The sequence below is a fragment of the Lathyrus oleraceus genome, chromosome 2, assembly GCF_024323335.1.
Source record: "Lathyrus oleraceus cultivar Zhongwan6 chromosome 2, CAAS_Psat_ZW6_1.0, whole genome shotgun sequence".
Taxonomy (NCBI): Eukaryota; Viridiplantae; Streptophyta; class Magnoliopsida; order Fabales; family Fabaceae; genus Lathyrus; species Lathyrus oleraceus.
In genome coordinates, this window is record NC_066580.1 from 480,281,040 (window position 1) to 480,302,947 (window position 21,908).

Genomic DNA, 21,908 nt, shown 5'->3' on the forward strand with positions numbered 1-21,908 from the left:
TTGCTTAAATTATATTGGAATTAGTGCGCTCTGTATCCTGCCAGGGAAAATTCACTGATAAGAGTGGTTTTGAATTGACTTTCTATTTGTAATATGGTGTGTTTTCTGGTTAATTTGCTCTAGTGAGGTTTGAATGACTACAACTGTAACCTGCTAGTGAAATATTGCTGACAGTATTTGTTTTGAACTGATTTTGTAACTTTAGTATGATTGTTTTGTGCTGAATTTGTTAAAATGATCTTCAAAGTCGAATGGCCTTAACTGTAACCTGTTAGTGAAGCGTCATTGACGATGGTTGTTTTCTACTGATTTTTAACTGTAATAATCTGGGGGAAATGTAACCATTAACATCACTGATAAGAGTTGCTTCTTTACTAGGCTGAAGCCGGGGCTTCTGCCGGTGGTGGTACTAGACTGATGGCTGCACAATCTGGGGGTGATGAATTTTCGATGCAAATCCCAAACAATAAGGTGTGCAAAGTTGCCAGAAATATGTACACCCATGTACTTTCTACAGTGTTTTGTTTATAGTTGATTTGGTTTCTTAGGTCGGCCTTATAATTGGTAAAGGAGGAGAAACAATTAAGAGTATGCAAGCTTCTACTGGAGCACGGATTCAGGTTATCTCTTGTTCTTTGTTTTCTCTGCTTCTTTTGTTATATATTTTCAAAATCATAATTATGTTTGAAGTTGGATGGTGTTAAGGTTAACAGCTGACTGCCCAAACTCTCATGTCTCAAGACTTGGATTTTCCATTGTTAGTAACTTTTGACAACTAATGCCTTATAATTGAACAGATTACTTTTAATGTTAAACACCAATTGCGAATGGAAGATCGAATTTGGATCCAACTCCAATCCGGCTCAGAATTCCGGTGCGGTGGATTTTCAGAGAATCGCAGGTATTAGCTTCTCTTCCTCTTGTTGTGTCACTCGTTATGTATCTTATTCTTCTCAACTGTGATTGCGATTCTTCTTCTTCTTCAACTCTTCTGAACTGTGTTATGGAATTGCAGAGTCATCACTGCGGTGGTTACGTGGCGAAGTGGTCACGCGAGAGGGAAGTGAAGTGAGCTTCTCAGAGATGAACTGTGAAGAATGAGCTCTAATCTTTGAGCAAAAAGCAACCGATTCTGAATATGAGGGTAGAGAGCTTGAGAGTGAAGAGTGAAGATTGAAGGTGAGGAATGAAAAAACTAGAAAAGCTTCTGATTGCACTGTTATATACATGGTATTCTCAACCAAATCGGGCAACGGATCGGGCAGGTTAGTTATGTTAGGGCAGGTTGTTAGGATTTTTGTTAAAACTCTGTTAGTTGCAAGTTAATTTTATATGTGAATTGATTTTCTATTAATTATTTCCATCAGTTAAAATAGTTGTATTGCTTGCAGGGATAAGTCAAAATTGGACCTTAGCTTGCAGTTCAGCTGGATTTGCACGTTACTTCTATGAAGGTTTGTTGTGGTTGGAAGTTCTGCTGTTAAAATGTTAGTTTGTTTTGTTAGTTACAAGTCTGTCAAATCAATTTAAAATTAGTTAGGTTAAGTTAGAGAACTAGTTAGTCATGGTTATTATGAAATTAGAAAAAAAACTTAACTGTTAGTCAAAGTCCTGCTGTTAGTTATTTCCCATTTTTTGACTCTGTTAGTTTTATTTATAATCGATTGCTTTGAAATTATGTTACTACAAAAGGTTAGATTGATGTTAGTAAATCTGTTAGCAAGTTGATGGTGAGATCTGTCATGGCCTATTAGTATCAGAAACATTATTAGTGAAGGCCAAGACCATGACCAAACACTTGCCTGATTATTTGATGTAGAACTTACTTGCTGAAACTTTCCGCTATGCTAATGATTGTCTTGGTGCATGACTTGTCATTGGGCATGAGCGCCGGGAGCTGTTACCGCAGCAAGTTGTATCAGTTAAGTTGTTATGACTAATTTTGGGAATCTGCTAACGACTCGTTTTAGACAGCACTAGCTAGTGTGTTTTGAGTTGCTCACTTGCCAACAACTTAATAATTGTAATGGATTTGAAGTTAATTGAGAATTTTGCCACCGATACTTAGTAAAACTCGATTAAAATGTCGTTTACGATGGTTATAACATACTGCTATGTTGTTAAAAAGCTGTTTGAATGGTTTGAATTGTGAGTTGTTTAGAAAACCATGTTAATAACTTGAAGTAGGGTTAGTGACGGTATTACATGATTATGTTAGATTCAGTTATATTGGTTAATGTTAACTTACAACATTCGTTCTGTTGTGATAATTATGCAGGATGTACTACCTTGGTTTCGAACTGATTTCAGAATTTGCATCTGTACCGAATTGGGGTGGGCTGCCACGGTTAATTCTTGCACTTTTGGTAATTTCTTATTAGCGAGTTTCAATGATGTCTATGTGTAATTATTAGGATTTAATTAAGGGTATACTTATTTTCCTGTGGAATGCTAACTGTGGCGTTGTTATGTATGTTCTAAAACTTTTGATTTGTGCCGTTTCTGACTTGTGGAAAATTCATGGATGAATATATGACAATTCTGCTTCATGAATGAATGAAGAATTTCTTCTGTGAAACTGGAATTTTGTGAATGAGTGAATCTTTAAAAATTGGAATGGATGAAGAAAATTGCTTTTGTGAAACTGGAATTTCGTTTATATATCCTTCAAAATCTGTTACAATGCTCATGAAATTAATGCTAAACTTATATGAAATGCAATGGTTAGTTACAAATCAAAATGTTAGTTTCAATTTGGACTTGAGTGGATGTGTAACTTAATTTGGCTTTGTTTTGTTATATTGGTTAGTTTTGTGAATTATGAATATAATGTTATCGTGGACTTGTATAATGGTATGTTGTTATGACAATTGGTCTATTCCGTTTCTGGTATGAATTAAGAACTTCTGTTATAGTTTGCAGGGTGGTATGAACTTTTGTCCTGGCCTTTTCTGTTAGTTGCAATTCCGAAAGTGGTTTTTAAACTGTTATTGAAACGTGCAGGTTGATATTCATTCTGAACCTGTTTATTACACACTTATGCATGCTATGCTTGGATTACGGAAAGCCCACATCCTGTTGAAAGGGGCAACAGTGGTATATAGCAAAAATAAAGATGCGGAGAAGTTGTTTTTTATACCGTTTAATACCGGGTTAGCATTTCATTCTAAATTCATCTATTATAATTATTTTCCAAGTTACCATCTAACATTTGCCTAATCATTACAGTGGACATTGGTTGTTGCTCGCAATCAATCCTATCCGAGAAATTGTGTATTATCTTGACTCGTTAGGAAATGATTGGACAACATACCCGGATATGAAGGTCCTAATTGACACGTAAGTGAGAATGTTCAAAATTTTTCTTAGTTTATGTGAATTGTTCTAATTGCTTCATTTTTATTTTATTAGCGTCCTACAAGCTTTTCGGGCCCAACGAGATATCCAAACCTCAAGGAGGGGCGGCAACTCCATTACATGGATTAAAGTGGCGGTATATTTTTAATTACCACATTTTTTATTATATTAGTGATGACACTTGATAAAACTTAGGATTTATAATCCATATTTTTTTTTCATATGTAGTGTCCTCAACAACGTAATCAAATAGATTGCGGGTATTTCATGTTGAGGTTTATGCGAGATACTCTTGCTTTGGGCCGATTAAAGATTCCCACCGATGTATGTATTTCTAACTTATGAGTTATTTTTATATTTACACATATCTCATATAATTAAATAGTTGGAATTAATTCAAAATATGTTATATTATTATGTAGTACTTTGATGAATTCAAGTGTGCATTTTATACAAAGGATCAAGTGGACGAAATCAAAGAGGAGTGGTGTCAATTCATGATAAAGCTCAATGTTTGTTCATAAATTTTTGTAATTAATGTGTACATTTGTAGTATATGTTATGACTTGTAAATGTGTACATAAATTTGTATATATTTTGATACATTTAAGGCAAAATTGGTTTGAATTGGTATATATATATATTTGTTAGCCAAAAATTGGTAGAAAAAAGGCCAAAATGGCATATATAAAATGTGATAATTGTCTGTCAAAATCTGGTTGAAAACAGGTAGAAATTCTGGTTTATAAACCTGGAAAAAATGTGGTTTAAAACAAAAGCTTCAAAAATTTTCGTATACCTAAAAATTCTGGTTTATACCTAAAAAATTTAAAATAAGAGGGTCTTATAAAGCGATTTTGGCCAAAGCGCTGTCTAAGGGGGGGGGGGGGGGGGGCTTAGACAGCGCTTTTAAGATTTAAAAAAGCGCTGTCTAAACCTTTAGCAGCGGAGGTTTAGACAGCGCTTTAAAGCGCTGTCTAAGGCTAAAAAAAACGCTGTCTAAGGTCTTGTTTGTTGTAGTGAAAGCAGAACTTGAAGCCATTGGAGAAAGGTTGAAATTGTTTTTAATAGAGAATGAAAGGTTATTTTAACGTGAGAGAGAAGATGGAGAGTGAAATATTGAGTGAGATAGTGACTCTATTTAACCCGAGAGGTGAAAGAGTTTAACGTGAATGAATTGAAATGAATAAATGTATTTTGGGAAGTTATACTAATCATGATGTATTTTGGAAAGTTGAATAAATTTTTAATTATTGGGTGGCTGAGTATTGATTACTCATAGTTATTATATTTTATCCTAGTTATTAGGCAGAAAAGAATCGTTTCATATTTAAAAATAATTTTTTTTAGGATTTTTCTGAACCGGGTCGCGGACTTGCCCCGCGAACCTGAATTTCTGGGGCTTTAAACAAAAACTGTAATTTTTCAATAGAAATAACAATTCTACCGTTTTCACGTGATATCACGGCGATTCTGACCGTGCCTACCAAAAAACGATTATGATCATTCTCTGGTACGGTGGGGAGTTGCAAGATCGTAAAATCATACGACCCTATGAGTAGGATTGCGATTTTGACTACCATGCTTCGGGTTCTCGGTTGCGAGACCCGCGTATTGATTTTGTTGCACTAATTTCAACAAAGACGGTTTTAGTTCGAAATTGTTAGCAGGAATAAGGGGGTTTACTATACTCGAACTAGGTTCCTCGTCAGAGGGTTGGGCAAATTCCTTAAGAGGTCTCCTATCGGGATTCTCAGCCATAGCTTTTTTAATTCGGATGACTAAGAGGCGTGTACGAGTATAACGTTCGGGTTCCGCTAAAGGATCTACTAAATTTTCGGTACTACGGGTTCTTCGCATTTACCGGCTAATAATGCCTTAGTCTATACGGTGTAACAACAGGGTACGAAATTTGACAAAGTAGGTCCCCGACAACGGCGCCAAAAACTTGATCGTGTTGATTCGCAAGTGCACGAATTACGTCAAAGTAATATAAAAGAATATCGATCCCACATAGACCAATCATCAATCTATCGATTACTATCGTTACGGTGTTTATCTAAGATGGTATAAAAGAGATATTGGGTTTGGAAAACAACGGTAAATAATAAATGCAGGTAAAGACATATTGAATGTAATTCACGCCAGTTAAGTGATGTTTCGATTGTCTAAATAGAACTACTTATGAGGAAATATTTTCTACTCTTGAAAAGAATCCATTTAACAGGAACTGTCACTTTCGCGTATTCAGAACCGAGTTTGCCCTTAAATTAAGGCCTCTTATTGTCACTTATAAAAGGTGCGCAGAACGCTAAAGTAGTAAACTTATTTTTAAGAAATGAGACTCGTAAACTTAGTTGAAAAGTGATTTTGATTTGGAAAGTTTACCCAAGGAGTTTCCTGATTTTAAATTTATCAACGCGTCCGAAATCAGTTTAAAAAATAGTTTTTTCTTAAAGTGATAAAAATTCCTAGTTACTAAGCTAGTGTACTTTCTCACTCCTCGAATAATTAAAACTAACCAAGTTTGTTTTAGAAAACTCAAGTTAAAAATCAAAACAACCTTTAAAGTATTTCTACAAATTTAATATGTGAAACATTACTTTAACCGCGATCCTTACATTATAACCTTTAAAAGATTTAGCCAGACATGGTAACACAAACAAACACAACGGTGTTAATCATGATGAAAAGTTTATTTTAGAATGTGAGGCGTAGAGAGCGAGTAAAGTGCGTAAAATAAATAAAGTAAAGCGAGTGCGGAAAATAAATAAAGTAAAGCGAGTGCGGTAAGTAAATAAAGTAAAGCGGGTGCAGAAAATAAATAAAGTAAAGCGAGTGCGGAAAATAAATAAAGTAAAGGCGAGTGCGGAAAATAAATAAAGTAAAGCGAGTGCGGGAAATAAATAAAGTAAAAGCGTAGACAGAAAGTAAATAAAATAAAAGCGATGTGGAAAATAAATAAATAAAGCGATAAATAAGAACCTGCTCCAAATGGAGGCTTCGATTCTGGTATAAAAATAAACCTCCGACTCCTGAAGCTAAAGATGATAGCAACTCGAAGTGACCCAACTCAATCTCACTAAGGTGCGATAACCCCCCGATGTGACGGATTGCCGCTATTACAAATGATAAATATATGCTTAGTGTTGTAAAACTAAGTTGGATGATTAGAAAATGAAATGGAACAAACTATTTATAGAGGATTTCAGCAGCTTGCAAAGACTATGGTGCCCTCCAACTTCTCCTTAGTGGGAACGTGATTACCAAAGGTGGCGCCCATCATCCCTTCATGGCGCCCGCCATGTGTGTAAATGGGGTGGATCATGGGAACGTGGCGGTTACCTCCTAGTTGAGGGTTGATGACTCATAACTTCTCCTATAGCGGCCGCCATGTGCAACGCCATGTGTGTAATTTCGCCGAAAAACCTTAATTTTAGGTCTTTTTGCTTTGTTATTTTCGAAAGAGTCCGAAAGTGCTAAATATTTGAAAACAAGAGAAAAGAGAGCATAATACAAACAAAATGATAATAAAGTCCTAATAAACATGTGAAATCCGAGTCAAAAACACGGTGTAATTCAGTGTGATCACCTACCACACCACATACAATCCAACTATATCAAAATTACATTCGGAACAAGTTTTAAGAAATTCAATTCACATTTACAACATACGTTTAAGTTTAAAAAATACAATATTTTTAAATAAAAAAGTATTTTTTTTAGTTTTCATCATCAACATCCGATTCATTGAACCGACTAATTCGATTCAGGATGAATTTTGGCTGGCATCAATTGATTTCAATCCCCTTTCAATTGCAGTTACAGAGGATCAAACCACAGTACTCCTTACCAAATCTAGCATCAATTACGACCAGACTAACTAACGTTTGATAATAAATAAATATTTTTTGAATATAAAACAAATTGCAATTTATTATTTTAATATTTATTACATTTTAAAGTTTGGATTATTTTTTCATCCTTACATAAAAATCAAGCAAATTTGAATTAATACATGAAGGTAACATAATTTACCATCTCATATAACCACACTATGCAAAACAACCGTTTCAATAGTAAGACCTGGTCCAAAGCCAAATAACACACCCCATTCAAGTCCTTCTCCGGTTGTCTTCAATCCATTTTGAATCGATTTCCTTCTCATTTCATCTAAGATAAACAAAACACATGCACTTGACATATTTCCATATTCACTAAGCACTTCTCTAGTGGCCTTCATCTTTTCAGGCTTCAAAGCTAACTTTTGCTCTACTTGATCGAGAATTGCAGGTCCACCAGGGTGTGCAATCCAAAAGATTGAATTGTAATCAGAAATTCCCAATGGTTGAAAAGCCTCAACTAATGCTTTATCAATGTTCTTTGAGACAATTGCAGGAACATCTTTAAGAAGGTGAAATGTTAGTCCCGCTTCACGAAGGTGTCCATCTATGGCTCCTTCACTATCAGGAGCAATAGTTTGTGCAGTCCAAACCATCTCAAATATAGGTTTTTCAATTTCTGGTAGTGGATCAGAACCAACAATGAGTGCAGCAGCTCCGTCTCCAAATAGTGCTTGTCCAACAAGACTGTCCAAGTGAGTATCGCTTGGGCCACGGAATGTGACTGCGGTGACTTCAGAACAAACAACCAACACACGAGCACCTTTGTTGTTCTCAGCCAAGTCCTTGGCCAAACGAAGCACCGTACCACCTGCAAAGCAACCTTGTTGGTACATCATATACCTTTTCACATATGGGCGAAGACCTAACAATTTGGTGAGTTGATAATCAGCTCCAGGCATGTCTACACCACTTGTAGTGCAAAAGATTAAGTGAGTAATCTTTGACTTTGGTTGTCCCCATTCTTTTATAGCTTTGACAGCAGCTTCTTTCCCTAGTCTAGGTACTTCTACCACCACCATGTCTTGCCTTGCATCCAATGAAGGGGCCATGTATTCACAAACACTAGGATTTTCTTTCAAAATCTCTTCTGTTAGATACATATATCTCCTATTGATCATGGATTTATCGCCTGAAGTAGTTATAAAGAAATAATATTAGTTAGTACAATAATTTTTAGGTAAGTACCAAAACCAATAACACAGAAATGAATACTTACACATGCGTTGGAATTTTTGTTTAAGTTCTATTTTGTGCTCGCTGTTTGTGATTCTAAAGTAGAAATCAGGATATGTGGATTGTTCAACACAGTTAGCTGGATTGGCGGTACCAATTGCCAAGATAGTAGCAGGACCTTCTGCCCTTTGAGCCTTGCGGATTTCAGATACACTGACCATGTTGATGTTGATGTGCAGAAGTAGTTGTAGAAAAGGAATAAGATGAAGAGTGTTGTGGTGGAAAGATGAGTGAGGGTGAGATGGTTTTATAGTAAGGATATTGGAAGGTAGCTGAACATCACGTGTTTTACTAAAACCTTTCAATAAAACATCATGCGAATGAAGTGGGTACGTAGCAATTAGACTGAATGAGCTGAATGTGTTTGGTGGCAAATAAGAATGACTTTGAATACCCTCTTTAGTCTAATCCTTTGTCTTAACAATTATTTTATAACAAAATTTGACCACTATTTTGTTTTATTTGTCCACTTAACTTTAGCAAACCAGTTAATATCTCATGTTTAATAATAGTATTTGAATGGGTAGCATTCTCAATATTACTCACTCTTTAATAATAGACAAAAATCATTTATCTTATTCTTTTAACAACTTAATTATTTATCTATAATACGATTCTTAAATTTTTTAAAAGGTGCACCAAAATTTTCTTCTTTCATTTTTTTTTTAAAAAAAAACCGTTGATGTGTCTGTTACAAATTAACTCGAGCATTACTAAATGATGATATAACTGAGTGTGTGAGATTTTTTTGTTAGCAGTATAATGTTCGTTAATATGTTAGGTTAAGTTTTCTTATATCCTGTCTTCAATCTCTATTAAAATATAAGTAAAAGATAAGTAATTGTTTTGCGTGAGATATTTTTAAAGAGGAGAGAAAAAGAGAGAGTAAAAGATAAGTAATTGTATTATTATGATTGATTGTTGAAACTTAATTAAAATATGTATTTATATACAATTAGGTGATTCAAGTTTACCTTGATTTACCTTTTTTCTTAGGAAATAAAATTTCGCCTCAATGTGCTTACTCCTTCCATGCAGAATTTGATTCTTTGCAAGATTAATGGTTGATTTGTTGTCGATCCGCAGCACCAAAGGTTTCTTCACTTCAACCTCCATCTCTTCCAGCACATATTTGATTCAAATTGCTTGATAAGCAGCATAGGATCCTGCTATATATTCAGCCTTACATGATGATAATGCCACCACAAGTTGCTTTCTGGAGCATCATGAGATTGTGGCACCAAATACTTGAAAGAAATAACCAGTTGTGCTTCTTCAATCTTTCTTATCTCCACACCAATTAACATCTGAATAACAAGTAATCTCAACTTCTTTGCATTCAGAATCTCGTGGAAATAGAACTTCATAGTTTGTCGATCCTTTTAAGTATCTCATGATTCTTCTTGCAACATTCATGTGTGACACCCTTGGTTCACTCATGTACATGCTCACTAATACGAATGAGAAACCTATTTCATGTCGACTGTTGCACACATATCTCAGAGATCTAACAATTTGTTTGAACAAAGTGACATCGACTTTGTCTTCCTCTCCATGTTTCTACAACTTCAAATTTGTTTCGACAGGTGAGGATGCAGGATTCAAGTCTTCCATCTTGAATTTTTTGAGTATCTATTTGACATACTTTCTTTAATGTAGCATCATACCTTGCTTCGACATTTAAAATTCCATGCCTAGAAAGTGCGACAACTTTCCCAGATCTGACATTTCAAATTCCTTCTTCATCAACTCTTTGAACTTCGACAAGTTCTCAAAGCTATTTCCAACTACTAACAAGTAATCGACATATAAGCAGATGATTGTTATCTCTTGTGCCACAAACTGAACATAAACACCACAATCATATTTGCATTTGATGAATCCCAATTCGACCAAGTATGAGTCGATCTTCGTGTTCCATGCCCTAGGTGCCTGCTTGAGGCCATAGAACGCTTGGTGCAGCTTGTATACTTTCCTTGCTTCCTCTTGTATCACAAACTTGGGATGTGGTGTGACATATACCTCTTCATCTAGAGGACCATTCAAAATTATTTATTTCACGTCTAAGTGAAATGTCGACCAACCTTGCTTACATATCAAGGCTACCACCAATCGAACAATCTTCAATCTTGTTACTGATGCATATACTTCAGAGTAGTCGAGTCCTTCTCTCTAAATAAATCATCGAGCTTCTAATATTTCCTTATGTCTTGTTATCTATCCATCAACATTATGCTTCAACTTGAACACCCACTTAGATAACTTTTGTGTGTGTTTGCAATTCGACTAACTCCCATGTGTTATTTTTATTTCGATCGCTTGTAACTCTTCAACCATATCTTTCTTCCATTATTTATCTTTGAAGTCCTTAATATAGTTGATTGGTTCAGCACTTACAAGTAAAGCAAAATGAACCAAATCTTCACCTGGTGTGACTTCATCATCACTAACCAATTCACAGTCTCAAAGCCTTGCTGGGAGTACTCTGATTCTTTAAGGTATTTGGCTTATGCTAGCTACACTATCTCAATTGTTTTCTTCGACCTCGACTTTATTATCATCTTCGACTTTGATTGTTACTGGATTCTGAACTGTAATTTCTTCGTGCTGACTACTTTCTTCATCAACTTTATAGCCCATCAATGGCTTGTTAGTCGCATCACCTGAATTCCAATCCCAGGAAGAATTCTCATCAATCACAATGTCTCGACTTATCATGATTTTATCATTGATTGGATTGAATAGCATGTAAGCTCTAGTTTTGTGATATCCTACCAGAATGATAGGTTCACTTCTATCATCAAGCTTCTTTCGTTTTGCATCAGGAACATGCTTGTAGAAAATAGATCCAAACACCTTCAGATGACTCACTGATGGTCGTTTTCCACTCCACACTTATTCAAGAACCTTGTTCATCAGCTTCTTGGTAGGGCACATATTCAGAATATACATGACAGTGGTGATAACTTCACCTAATTAGGATTTTGGAAAATTCTTATGCTTCAGCATGCATCTCGCCATATCCAATATGGTAATGTATCTTCTTTCTACTATTCCATTATGTTGAGGCGTATAAGGAGCAGTTACCTCATGATCATTATCATGTTCTACATAGAACTCCCCAAATATCTTGGATATATATTCGCCACCTCCATCTGTTTGCATAACCTTGATCTTTTTTTCACTCTGGTTTTTGATAAGCATCTTGGATCTCTTAAAGTTTTTAAATACTTCATCCTTTCGCTTGATCACATAGATCCAAAGATTTGAACTATACTCATCGATAAATGAGACAAAATACTTGTTTCCACCAATGTTATGATCCTCGAACGGACCACATACATCTGAATGTACTACTTCTAGTATGCAAGAGGACCTCCTTGGCATAGTCGAAACATAAGAAATTTTGGATTACTTCCCTACTACGCAACCTTCATAGATTTTGTATGGCATCTCAAGACTTGGTATAACAGTTACCATATCAGTTGATTCAGTGACCTAACATCACTACTACAAATAACACTTTTAACGATGGGCACCATGAAAAGATGCCACTTAACACCTCGGTTAATGAAAAACCGAGGGGTAAATTTATCTGATTAGGGGTTCAAACCCCAATGTCTTCATTTTTATTATTACAAAGTTGGATGGCGGGTCCAACATAAAATCTCGGTTTTGTTTTAAAAGTGAGGTAATAGCCCTATATTATGATGTCGGTTTTATATAAAAACTGAAGGGTGAATTTTTTTATTTATATTTTCGTTTGTACCTGAATTATAGAACCATATCACAGAATACAGAACCATGTCTCGCAGATTTCTGAAATAAAAACATTGTACCTGCATTACATAACCATATCATAGAAGATCAATAGTTTACACCAAATGCAAATCCAAAACGGGACAAACCTTATAATTTTAAAATAAAACTAAATCAAATGATTAACCAAAAAAAGCAATTACCAGAATAGAAAGTCTTGTAGGTTGTCCAAAAGTTTTATGCTAAGATTTATCACTGCTCGTTAAACACCTATATTTTGAACAATAATTTAAACCAATTAGGATAATCAACAACAACATTAAACCCGTAATTATAAATTACTAAGTAATATAAAACATTTTCTTTATGATCAGGACGAATAACATGCACATCATTTCAATCATTTTCTTCAGATGATTGACGCACATGTGTTGCAAAACAAGGGGTCTCGTAGTTAAAATATTGATTTTCATCATGATGATATTTTCCTTGAAGTACAATTGACCGTTTAGTGTTAGAAGAATCAGTGACATAGAAAACTTGTTTTTGTTGGGTTGCCATGACGAATGGTTCGTTCTTATAAGTTCCTTTCGAAGATTAACCCGTGTGAATCCTAATTCAACGGTTTCTACACCAGTGTTATTATCAATCCACTTGCACTTAAATAAATGAACTTTAAAAGAAACATAATCAATCTCTATAATATCCTCAATGAGCCCAAAGTACGCTCTAGATGCTGGTACAAGATAGTTATCTTTGGCACTAGAAAAGTACATGGATTCAACTTCAACCATAACCCCACTATTTTGCATGGTACTACGATCATTGTTTGATTTTGTATAGAATGAAGATCTAGTAATTTCGTATTCACTCCAAGTAATTACATTAAACTTATACATACATGACAACCATTTAATTCTCGTCGATGCACAAGTACTCTTTTTAGAAACACTTTCATTAAACCAATTTATGAAAGTTTTGTTATGCTCTGCCAACAACCATTTTTCATTTATCCGGGGGTATTTTTCCTTTATAAGACTTTTATGAGCGGTCAAGTAAGTGTGAACTTCATCCAGGTTATTCAATATATACAAATGTGCTTGAATAACTACATCTAAGTTTTAACATTTAAACCTTGGGTACCTCTTCCATCATATCTTCCCTCATGACGAGACTCGAGAATTCCTAGAGTTAGATTCTGACAAATACATTGTATAAAACTCAATAGCTTCTTATGTAATGTACCGTTCAACGATCGAAGCTTCTGGACAATGATGATTATTTGTATACCATTTGAAGATCTTCATGTATCGCTCTATGGGATACATCCACCGTAAATAAAATGGACCACAAATTCTAATCTCCCTTACTAGATGGACAACTAAGTGAACCATAATGTCAAATAATGATAGTGGAAAAAACATCTATAATTGACACAATATAATTGCAGCCTCATGTTCCAACTCGTCTAGATTTTAAGGTCAATGACTTTACTACATGTAGCATTAGAGAATAAGCATAATCTGGTTATAGTTACCCTTACATTCCTTGGTAAAATGTCACGGATAGCCATTGGTAGAAGTTGTTGCATCAAGACATGACAATCATGTGATTTTAAGCCAACTAATTTGTGATCATTCTCTGACACAAGTCTCTTCACATTTGATGAGTACCCTTGGGGAACTTTGATACCCTACAAACAATCACAATTTTTTTCTTTTTTAGACAGAGTGCGACAAGCTGGGGGGAAATGTTATATTTCCTATTTCTTTTGTGGCTAACTCTTGTTGTATACCCATCACTGTCATATCTTCACGGAATTTCATAGTATCTTTTGTTTTGTCTTTAATGTTGAGAAGTGTTACAATTAAACTATCACATACATTTTTCTCTACATGCATCACATCAAGACAATGTCATACATCAAGACTAGATCAATATAGAAGATCAAAGAATATCGACCTCTTTTTCCAATTATTTTTCTCCACGAGCCCTTTTTGATTACCTTTAGTTTCTTTCCAAAGACAACTTTAATGTGTTGTTGTCTTTTATAAACTTCCTTCCCGGTTAAGGGCTTTGGAGTGAAATCAAACTCATGCTCTCCATTAAAAGCCTTTCGCCATTTACGGTATGGATGATTAGGTCTTAAAAAATTTTGATGCCCAAGATAAACAATTTTTTTTCAATTTTGTAATTGGTGGTTGCATGTATCAAATTCACATATAGGACACGCTTTATGTTCCTTGACATTGTACCCAGATAGATTACCATATTCAGGAAAGTCATTGATTCTGCAAAACAACATGACATGCAGCTTAAAGTTATCACATGTATATGTATTATCAATATCAACGCCTTCCTCCTACAAAAGTCTTAAATCTTCAATAGACGAAGTTAAATAAACATTTATGTCATTCCCTGGTTGTTTTGGATCCAAAATCATCGTTGATAACATCATATATTTGTGCTTCATGTACAACCATTGAGATAGGTTGTAAATTATGAGAAGAACAGGGCATGACGTATGGTTAATACTCAAATTACCAAAAGGATTCATTTCGTCGGTGGCAAGTCCAAGCCTAATGTTCCTCGGTTCTAATGCAAAATTTGGAAACAAGGAATCAATTTTCTTCCATTGCAATGAATCAGCTACATGGCGATTTTTTCCATCACACACTCTTTCGTCTGCTCTCCATCTAGTATTCTTTGCACATTTTCATTAGCAAACAATCTCTTGAACCTTTGAATAACCGGTAGGTACCACACCACCTTTGAAGGAACATCCTTTCTAGTTACACTATCATTATCTTCAACACCATTGGTCTTCTTTTTGTAGCGTGACTCCCCACATCTCATGAACTCCTTCAAGTTTTCATATTCTTTCCTATATAATATGCAATCATTAAGACATGCATGTATTTTTACATAATCCAAACCTATTGGACACAATATCTTCTTGAACTAATAATTATGGTTCGGCAACGTGTTACCTTCTATAAGCATTTCTTGCTATAATTCAAGCAATTCAGTGAAACTTTTATTTGTCCACCAACCTCTTGACTTAATATTAAATAGTCTTAACACAAATGATAATCTTGTAAAACTTTTGCATCATGGATACAACGACTCTTCCATGTCTTTTTGCAAAGTATTTACCACATTAGCATTCTTGGAAGCATCTATCCAAATATCAATAATCATGTCTTTTAGAGTATCATTCATAAATTCATTATCATCTACAACTGTATGTGACAGAGGTCTTTTTTTGTCATTTCACCATGCCATACCCATTTCGTGTAATTATGAATAATTCCATCACAACCTAAATGATTGAATATTTCATCCCTTGGATGTTTGTGCATATTTTGACAATTTTTACAAGGATACCAAAAAATCCCCTTCTCCTTAGGATTTTTTTCTCCGCAAAATCAAGAAATTGTATCACTCCATTCTTATTCTCTTACTTAATCTATTATCTTTCATCCATTTACGATCCATAATCACATACAGCTTCTGAAAATAAATAAAAAATAGTACACATTCAACAATAACTACTAGAACAACAACAAATATCGTAACAACATTATAGTAAATAGTATAAGTCTCAAAAACCATAATAACAATAACAACAACCACATACGACAACAACATCAATGATGAAACAACAACAACAACAACAACAACAACAACCTACGGCTACAACACCAATGACGAAAACGACAACAATAATAATGAAGAATTTTTACAATACTGGAAATGTGACGATAGACTCAACGGAGACGAATTCGAGCTTACCTCTTCTCGGAGAAGAAGGGTGGTGGTTATAAGTCTTGGGAAACTACTTCGTTCGCTGGAGAAGAATGAGTTCCTTTCGTTTGCTAGGGCACAAAAAGTGAATGAGATAAAACATTATAATTCTGAAGGAATAAAAATTCTTTTTAGAGTTTTTATCTCGGTTTACTTCAACAATCGCGGGATAATATTCGACGTAAAATGTATAAAAAATAAAGGCGCATTTTTATTTCTAAATAAAACATAAAATTGCAGGAGCTGGAAATCGAAGCTCAAACACTGAACAACATTTTACGGCAGTTTTCCTAGAAAACCAAGGTGAAAGATAAGGTTTCTTTAAAAATAAATAATATATAGCGTGTTCCGGGTCATTTGACCTTGGTTTTTCAATAACTGGGGTGATAACTTTGTCATGAAATGTAGTATTTATAGTAGTGAATTCAAATGGCCAAATGCTAAATTCCACAACCAACTGTTCTTGTGGTCGACAACTATTTTTAGGAGTTATACCTGTCAAAATGATCATAGTCTTAAATGTACTATTCTACAACATGCACTCCGATATAAAAATAATTTTTAATGATAAAATAAAATTGGTTAATAAAATATTAAATGTTGGATAATAAAGTTATAAAGTTGGTTAATCACACAATACTCTTTAATAAAAAAATAATAATAATTTTTATATATATTTTTGTAAAATGATATTTTATTATAATATTTTACTATTCACCAATACGATGAACAGTCAAATACAGTGTAGTATATCTTTTTAGTGTAGGAATACCATTTTTCTATAAAATACTACAACAAGTTTGCTGCATAATCAAATTTAAGATTGAGATATGTACCTGTTTTATCAGATTCAACTTCTTGATGGTTCATTTCCTAATTCTACATAACAAAAGATACATGGGAATTGAAATTTGATGTGCAGAATCTAAACTGTTTTTTTTACATAAAAAATGTAGCATGTATGCATCATTACATGGGCAATGCATTGCTGTAAACATATAAAGGTTGAAATACCTCGTACGGATAAAAACATATATATCTTAAATTATCTATAGATATGATACATCCAAGATATTTATAAACTCCTAAAACATAATATATATAAAATCGCAATTCTATAAATTTAAAATAAAGAACATACTTCTTTGAACTTTGGAGTAAAAATCTCACTACACTAAAGAAAATTATAATTATGCAGCAAATAAATTTGTGAAAGAAAAAAATGATGCAGTACATTTTTAAATCGAATATGCAACATCTTATAATTATTGTTAATCTGAATTTTTATTTGTGATTGCACAATAGACATTTATCTTAAAATCATCTCGGCTGTGTGCATTAATAGTAACCACGGATTGAAATTTAGTCATATGTAGAACAAATCATATGGAAGTTAAGTTACTCTTAACATATGGTAACTGTTTGCACTTATTTGTACTTAACTGTTACCACGGATTGAAATTTAGTCATTTGTAGAACAAATCCTATAGAAGTTAAGTCAAGACTCTACCCATTGGTTTGTAAACTGAATGTGTATATCAATAATTGCCATAAAACATGTAAAATCACTACGCCAAAAACTGGAATAGACAGCGCACTTTAGAGGGCGCTTTATTACAAAATCGCACTCTAAAGTGAAGCGAAAAAATAAGGAGCGAACAACTGGAATAGACAGCGCACTTTAGATGACGCTTTTGTAATAAAGCGCCCTCTAAGGTAAAGCGAAAAAATAAGGAGGAGATAAAGGGACAACAATACAGGGCGCTTTTAAGAAAGCGCCCTCTAAGGTTACCCTTAGAGGGCGCTTTTAAAAAAGCGCTCTATAAGTCCATGTGCATTTTCAATTTATAAAGCGCTTTTGGAAAGCCTTAGAGAGCGTTTTCATAAGCGCCCTCTTAGGCCCCCTTTAGAGGGCGCTTTTTTTCCACAAGCGCCCTCTAAGGTCCCCTTTAGTAAACATTAAAATTATAAAATACTGCGCGTTTTGTTATTTCACTCTCTGTTATTTTCGTTCTTTTTCACGTTAGGGTTCTCATTGCTACGATTTTCTCTACTTCTAAGGCGTTCTCCTTCCACCTCTGTTAGATCTACGACGTTTCCTCCTTCTATTAATTCGTTGTTAGCTGTTCGATTTTGACACCATAGGTATTTTTCTAATCTTCATATTACTTGGTTTCTCTTCTGACGTTCGCTATTGTTCATTTTTGGTTTCATTTTTCTTGGTTCATACATTTATTGAGTATTCTCAACAATAATTATTGTGTTGAATGCTAGCAATGGAGACTAGGCATTATGGGTTAAATTTCATCAACTGTTCCATTTGTTTCTCGATGTAGAAAAAGGAGGCAGCAATATCTAAAACACCTTCTACCAATCAAAGGTACACTATGCAGCTTATGAGTGTATTTATTCTAGCATACATAGCGTAGCTAGTAACTTAAGAAGTTTAGGTATGGATGTTATTTGATAGAGTAAATTAGAGTCGACTATTCTTCTGTTAGCTTTCAGTTAGACCATTATACAATTCTACATATATATTTTCTAGTCAATGTTTATCTTTTGTAAAAACTATATGATGATATATAACTATGCTACAAATTAGTGCATACCACTAATGCTTAATGCATGGTTCATACATTCTCATGCTATTGAAGTCAGAGATATCTGAAAATGTTGAGAAACTAACTCAATAAACCAAAATTGTTTTGGTTTTGGATTGTTGTTGGAGACATGAATGCTCTGCACAGAGACTAACTCAATAAAGCGAAATTGTTTTGTCTCATCCCATTTTTGGTTTCTCTTCTGAAATTGTTTTTTGTTTATTCTAATTAGTAATGGATAATACATGGATGTCTTCCAATCGATTGTCGAGAGAGTACGAGAATGGGGTATCAGAATTCGTTAAGTTTGCCGTTGCGCACGCCGAAGACCCCAGTAGAATGATATGTCCTTGCTTGGGTTGTTGTTATGGGAAACGGGTTGACGCAGTTCAGTTGACATCGCATCTAATGAGGCATGGAATTGATCGAAGTTATACATTTTGGAATTTGCATGGTGAGAAAAGTAACGAGAATGTTGAACCGGGGGATAGTACGACCTATGCCTCAAACTATAGTGGCGCAGATACATACGATTGTGGTCGAGTTGAAGAGATTGCAGAAGCACTTGAAGGAGATCTTAAGGATTGTCCCGAAATGTTTGAGAGGTTGGTAAGTGATGCAGAGAAACCTTTGTATGATGGTTTCACTAAATTCACAAGATTGTCTGCGGTATTAAAGTTGTACAACTTAAAGGTGGGCAATGGATGGTCGGATAAAAGTTTCACAGAGTTATTAGCCCTTTTGAAAGATATGCTTCCTGAGGATAATGTTCTTCCCAATCGAACATATGAGACCAAAAAGATGTTGTGCTCTATTGGCATGAGCTATGATAAGATACATGTATGTCCAAACGATTGCGTTTTGTTTCGAAATGAGTATGCATCGTTAAATGAGTGTCCTAAATGCGGTGTCTCGCGATATAAGAACAAGTTGTCTCCAGCAAAAGTCTTGCGGTATTTTCCTGTTATTCCGAGATTTAGACGTATGTTTCGTAGTGAAACCGATTCAAGACACTTGACCTGGCATGCAGATGAAAGAATTATAGATGGAAAGTATCGACATCCGGCAGATTCACCACAGTGGTTGAAAATTGATAATGATTATCCTGAATTTGGAGAAGAATCAAGAAACCTTCGCTTGGCATTATCTACTGATGGAATGAACCCACACGGTATCCAGAGTATCTCACACAGTACATGGCCTGTGATTATTATGATTTATAACCTACCTCCATGGCTATGTATGAAGCGTCAGTACATGATGTTGTCTATGTTGATTTCTGGACCTAAACAACCAGGGAATGACATAGACGTGTACTTGAAGCCCTTAATCGAAGATTTAAAGATTTTGTGGGAGACCGGTGTGGAGGTTTATGATGGATATAGGAAAGAAAGTTTCAACTTGAGGGCGATGTTGTTTGGCACAATTAATGATTTTCCAGCATACGGGATCAAGTGCATTTGTATGTTCTGCACAATGAGAATGAGGTTGAGCCGTATGTTGAAATTCACAAGGATGTTCTCCGAGGTTTAAATCCCAATAGAAATGAAAATTGGATAGTACGAGAGCACAATCGATGTTTTATACCTTGGTTTAAGGATCATATTTATTCAAAGTATTATTCAGATCCCGCTTCAATAACAGAAAGGTTGAGATGCTTAGCATATGGTCCAAGTTTCCATGTTTTTTCTTATAGCGCATACGCGATTGGATACACATTTTATACCAAAGAACAAGATGATAAAAGTACTATGCAGAATAGTGGTGTCACCGTGGTAGCTGAAGAAATGCACATATCAAGTGTGAAGGACTTAAACCCCAAATTTCCAAATCTGTCGTATTTTGGTGTTATCGAGCGCATTTGGGTGTTTGATTATGAGAAATTTCAGATTCCTATATTTGGTTGCAAGTGGGTTGAAAATAATAACAGCATTCGAATGGATAAGTCAGGATTTTTGCAAGTGAATCTTAATAGGGTGGGATACAAAGATGAGTCTTTTATTCTAGCCTCTCAAGCTAGACAAGTGTTCTATGTCAATGATCCGAAAAGTACGAAATGGTCTATAGTTCTTTTTTCCAACAAAGTAATTGATGAAAACACTGGAGATCAAGGTGATATTGATGTTGAGATTGAATCGTTTACCAGAAATGATCAAGATGAGAATATTATATCAAATGATTCATATATTAGAAATGATCATAATGAGGGTATTTGGATCAATCCAACCGTCCGTGTTGTTAAGAGACATGTAGAACATATTCCAACCAAGAAAAGAAAGAGAACTTAGTGAAAAAGGTACAGGTCAAATGATTTTAATTGTTTTCTTTATTACAGATAAAATGACTTTTATTACAGCAAATCGAGTCAGTTGCATAAAAAAAAGGTATAAACACAATTATATGATATTTATGCATAGAAAATGTTAATTCTTGATCTTATACTTCACGTAACTAATTTTATGATATTTTAGGTTCATGCTATTGATATTGAACAAAAAGAGGTTGTTGCTAAGAAGACTGCGGCTAGCAAAAAAAACATACATCTCAGAGATGCTTTTGCTACTTAGTTTTATTTCTTTTTAAGTTATGAATTGGTTGTATATTTAGAATCTTTAGAAGTTAAACGATTATATATCAGTGGATTGTTGTATATGTATGGATTGTTGTATATAAGGCTTGTTGAATGCAATGTGTGAAAAAGGGCTTCAAATTATACAGTTTTAGGTGTACTGCTTCAATATACAGGTTGTCTAAAATAAATAAAAAAATATAGCGCTTTTTAAAAAAAATAAAATTAAATAACCACCCACTTTAGAGGGCGCTTTCCATAATAAGCGCCCTCTAAACCCTTTAAATTTCCACTTTAGAGGGCGCTTTCCAGTAAAAGCGCCCTCTAAACCCTTAAAAGTTTTCACTTTAGAGGGTGCTTTCCAGTAAAAGCGCCCTCTAAACCCTTAAAAGTTTCCACTTTAGAGGACGCTTTCTTTAAAAAGCGTCCTCTAAAGTGACCCTTAAAGGGCTTAAAGAGCCACTTTAGAGAGCGCTTTCACCAGGAAATAAAGCGCTGTCTTTACCTATGCCAGCGTCAGATTAGAGGGCGCTTTAAAGCGCTGTTATAGGCTAAGAAAGCGCCCTCTTTTCCCTTATTTGGCGTAGTGAATGGTGTTCCTATTTTTGAATAATGGCAATCCAGAAAATATACCTTATTCATTGCTACCATTGCTTTAGTTGCACCTTTCATCCCTGT

The 21,908-nt window shown here is 34.6% G+C and overlaps 1 protein-coding gene across 1 annotated transcript; it reads right to left on the reverse strand.

Annotated features, from left to right (window-relative positions):
• Window positions 1-7,273: 7,273 nt before the first annotated feature.
• Window positions 7,274-8,728, reverse strand: LOC127120634 (chalcone synthase 4). The gene is made up of 2 exons (XM_051051141.1): window positions 8,479-8,728; window positions 7,274-8,391 (listed from the first exon to the last, which is right to left on the reverse strand). Exons 1-2 carry the CDS (start codon window positions 8,654-8,656, stop codon window positions 7,400-7,402), a joined length of 1,170 nt encoding a protein of 389 aa, XP_050907098.1. The 5' UTR covers window positions 8,657-8,728; the 3' UTR covers window positions 7,274-7,399.
• Between the last annotated feature and the right edge of the window lie 13,180 nt (window positions 8,729-21,908).

What these genes read in the sequence shown, in the direction of transcription:
- LOC127120634 (XM_051051141.1), bottom strand. Translation starts at nt 8,656, where the DNA reads ATGGTCAGTGTATCTGAAATCCGCAAGGCTCAAAGGGCAGAAGGTCCT. An exon ending in ACAAAAATTCCAACGCATGT is followed by an intron (nt 8,392 to 8,478) that starts GTAAGTATTCAT and finishes TAACTACTTCAG; the next exon opens with GCGATAAATCCATGATCAAT.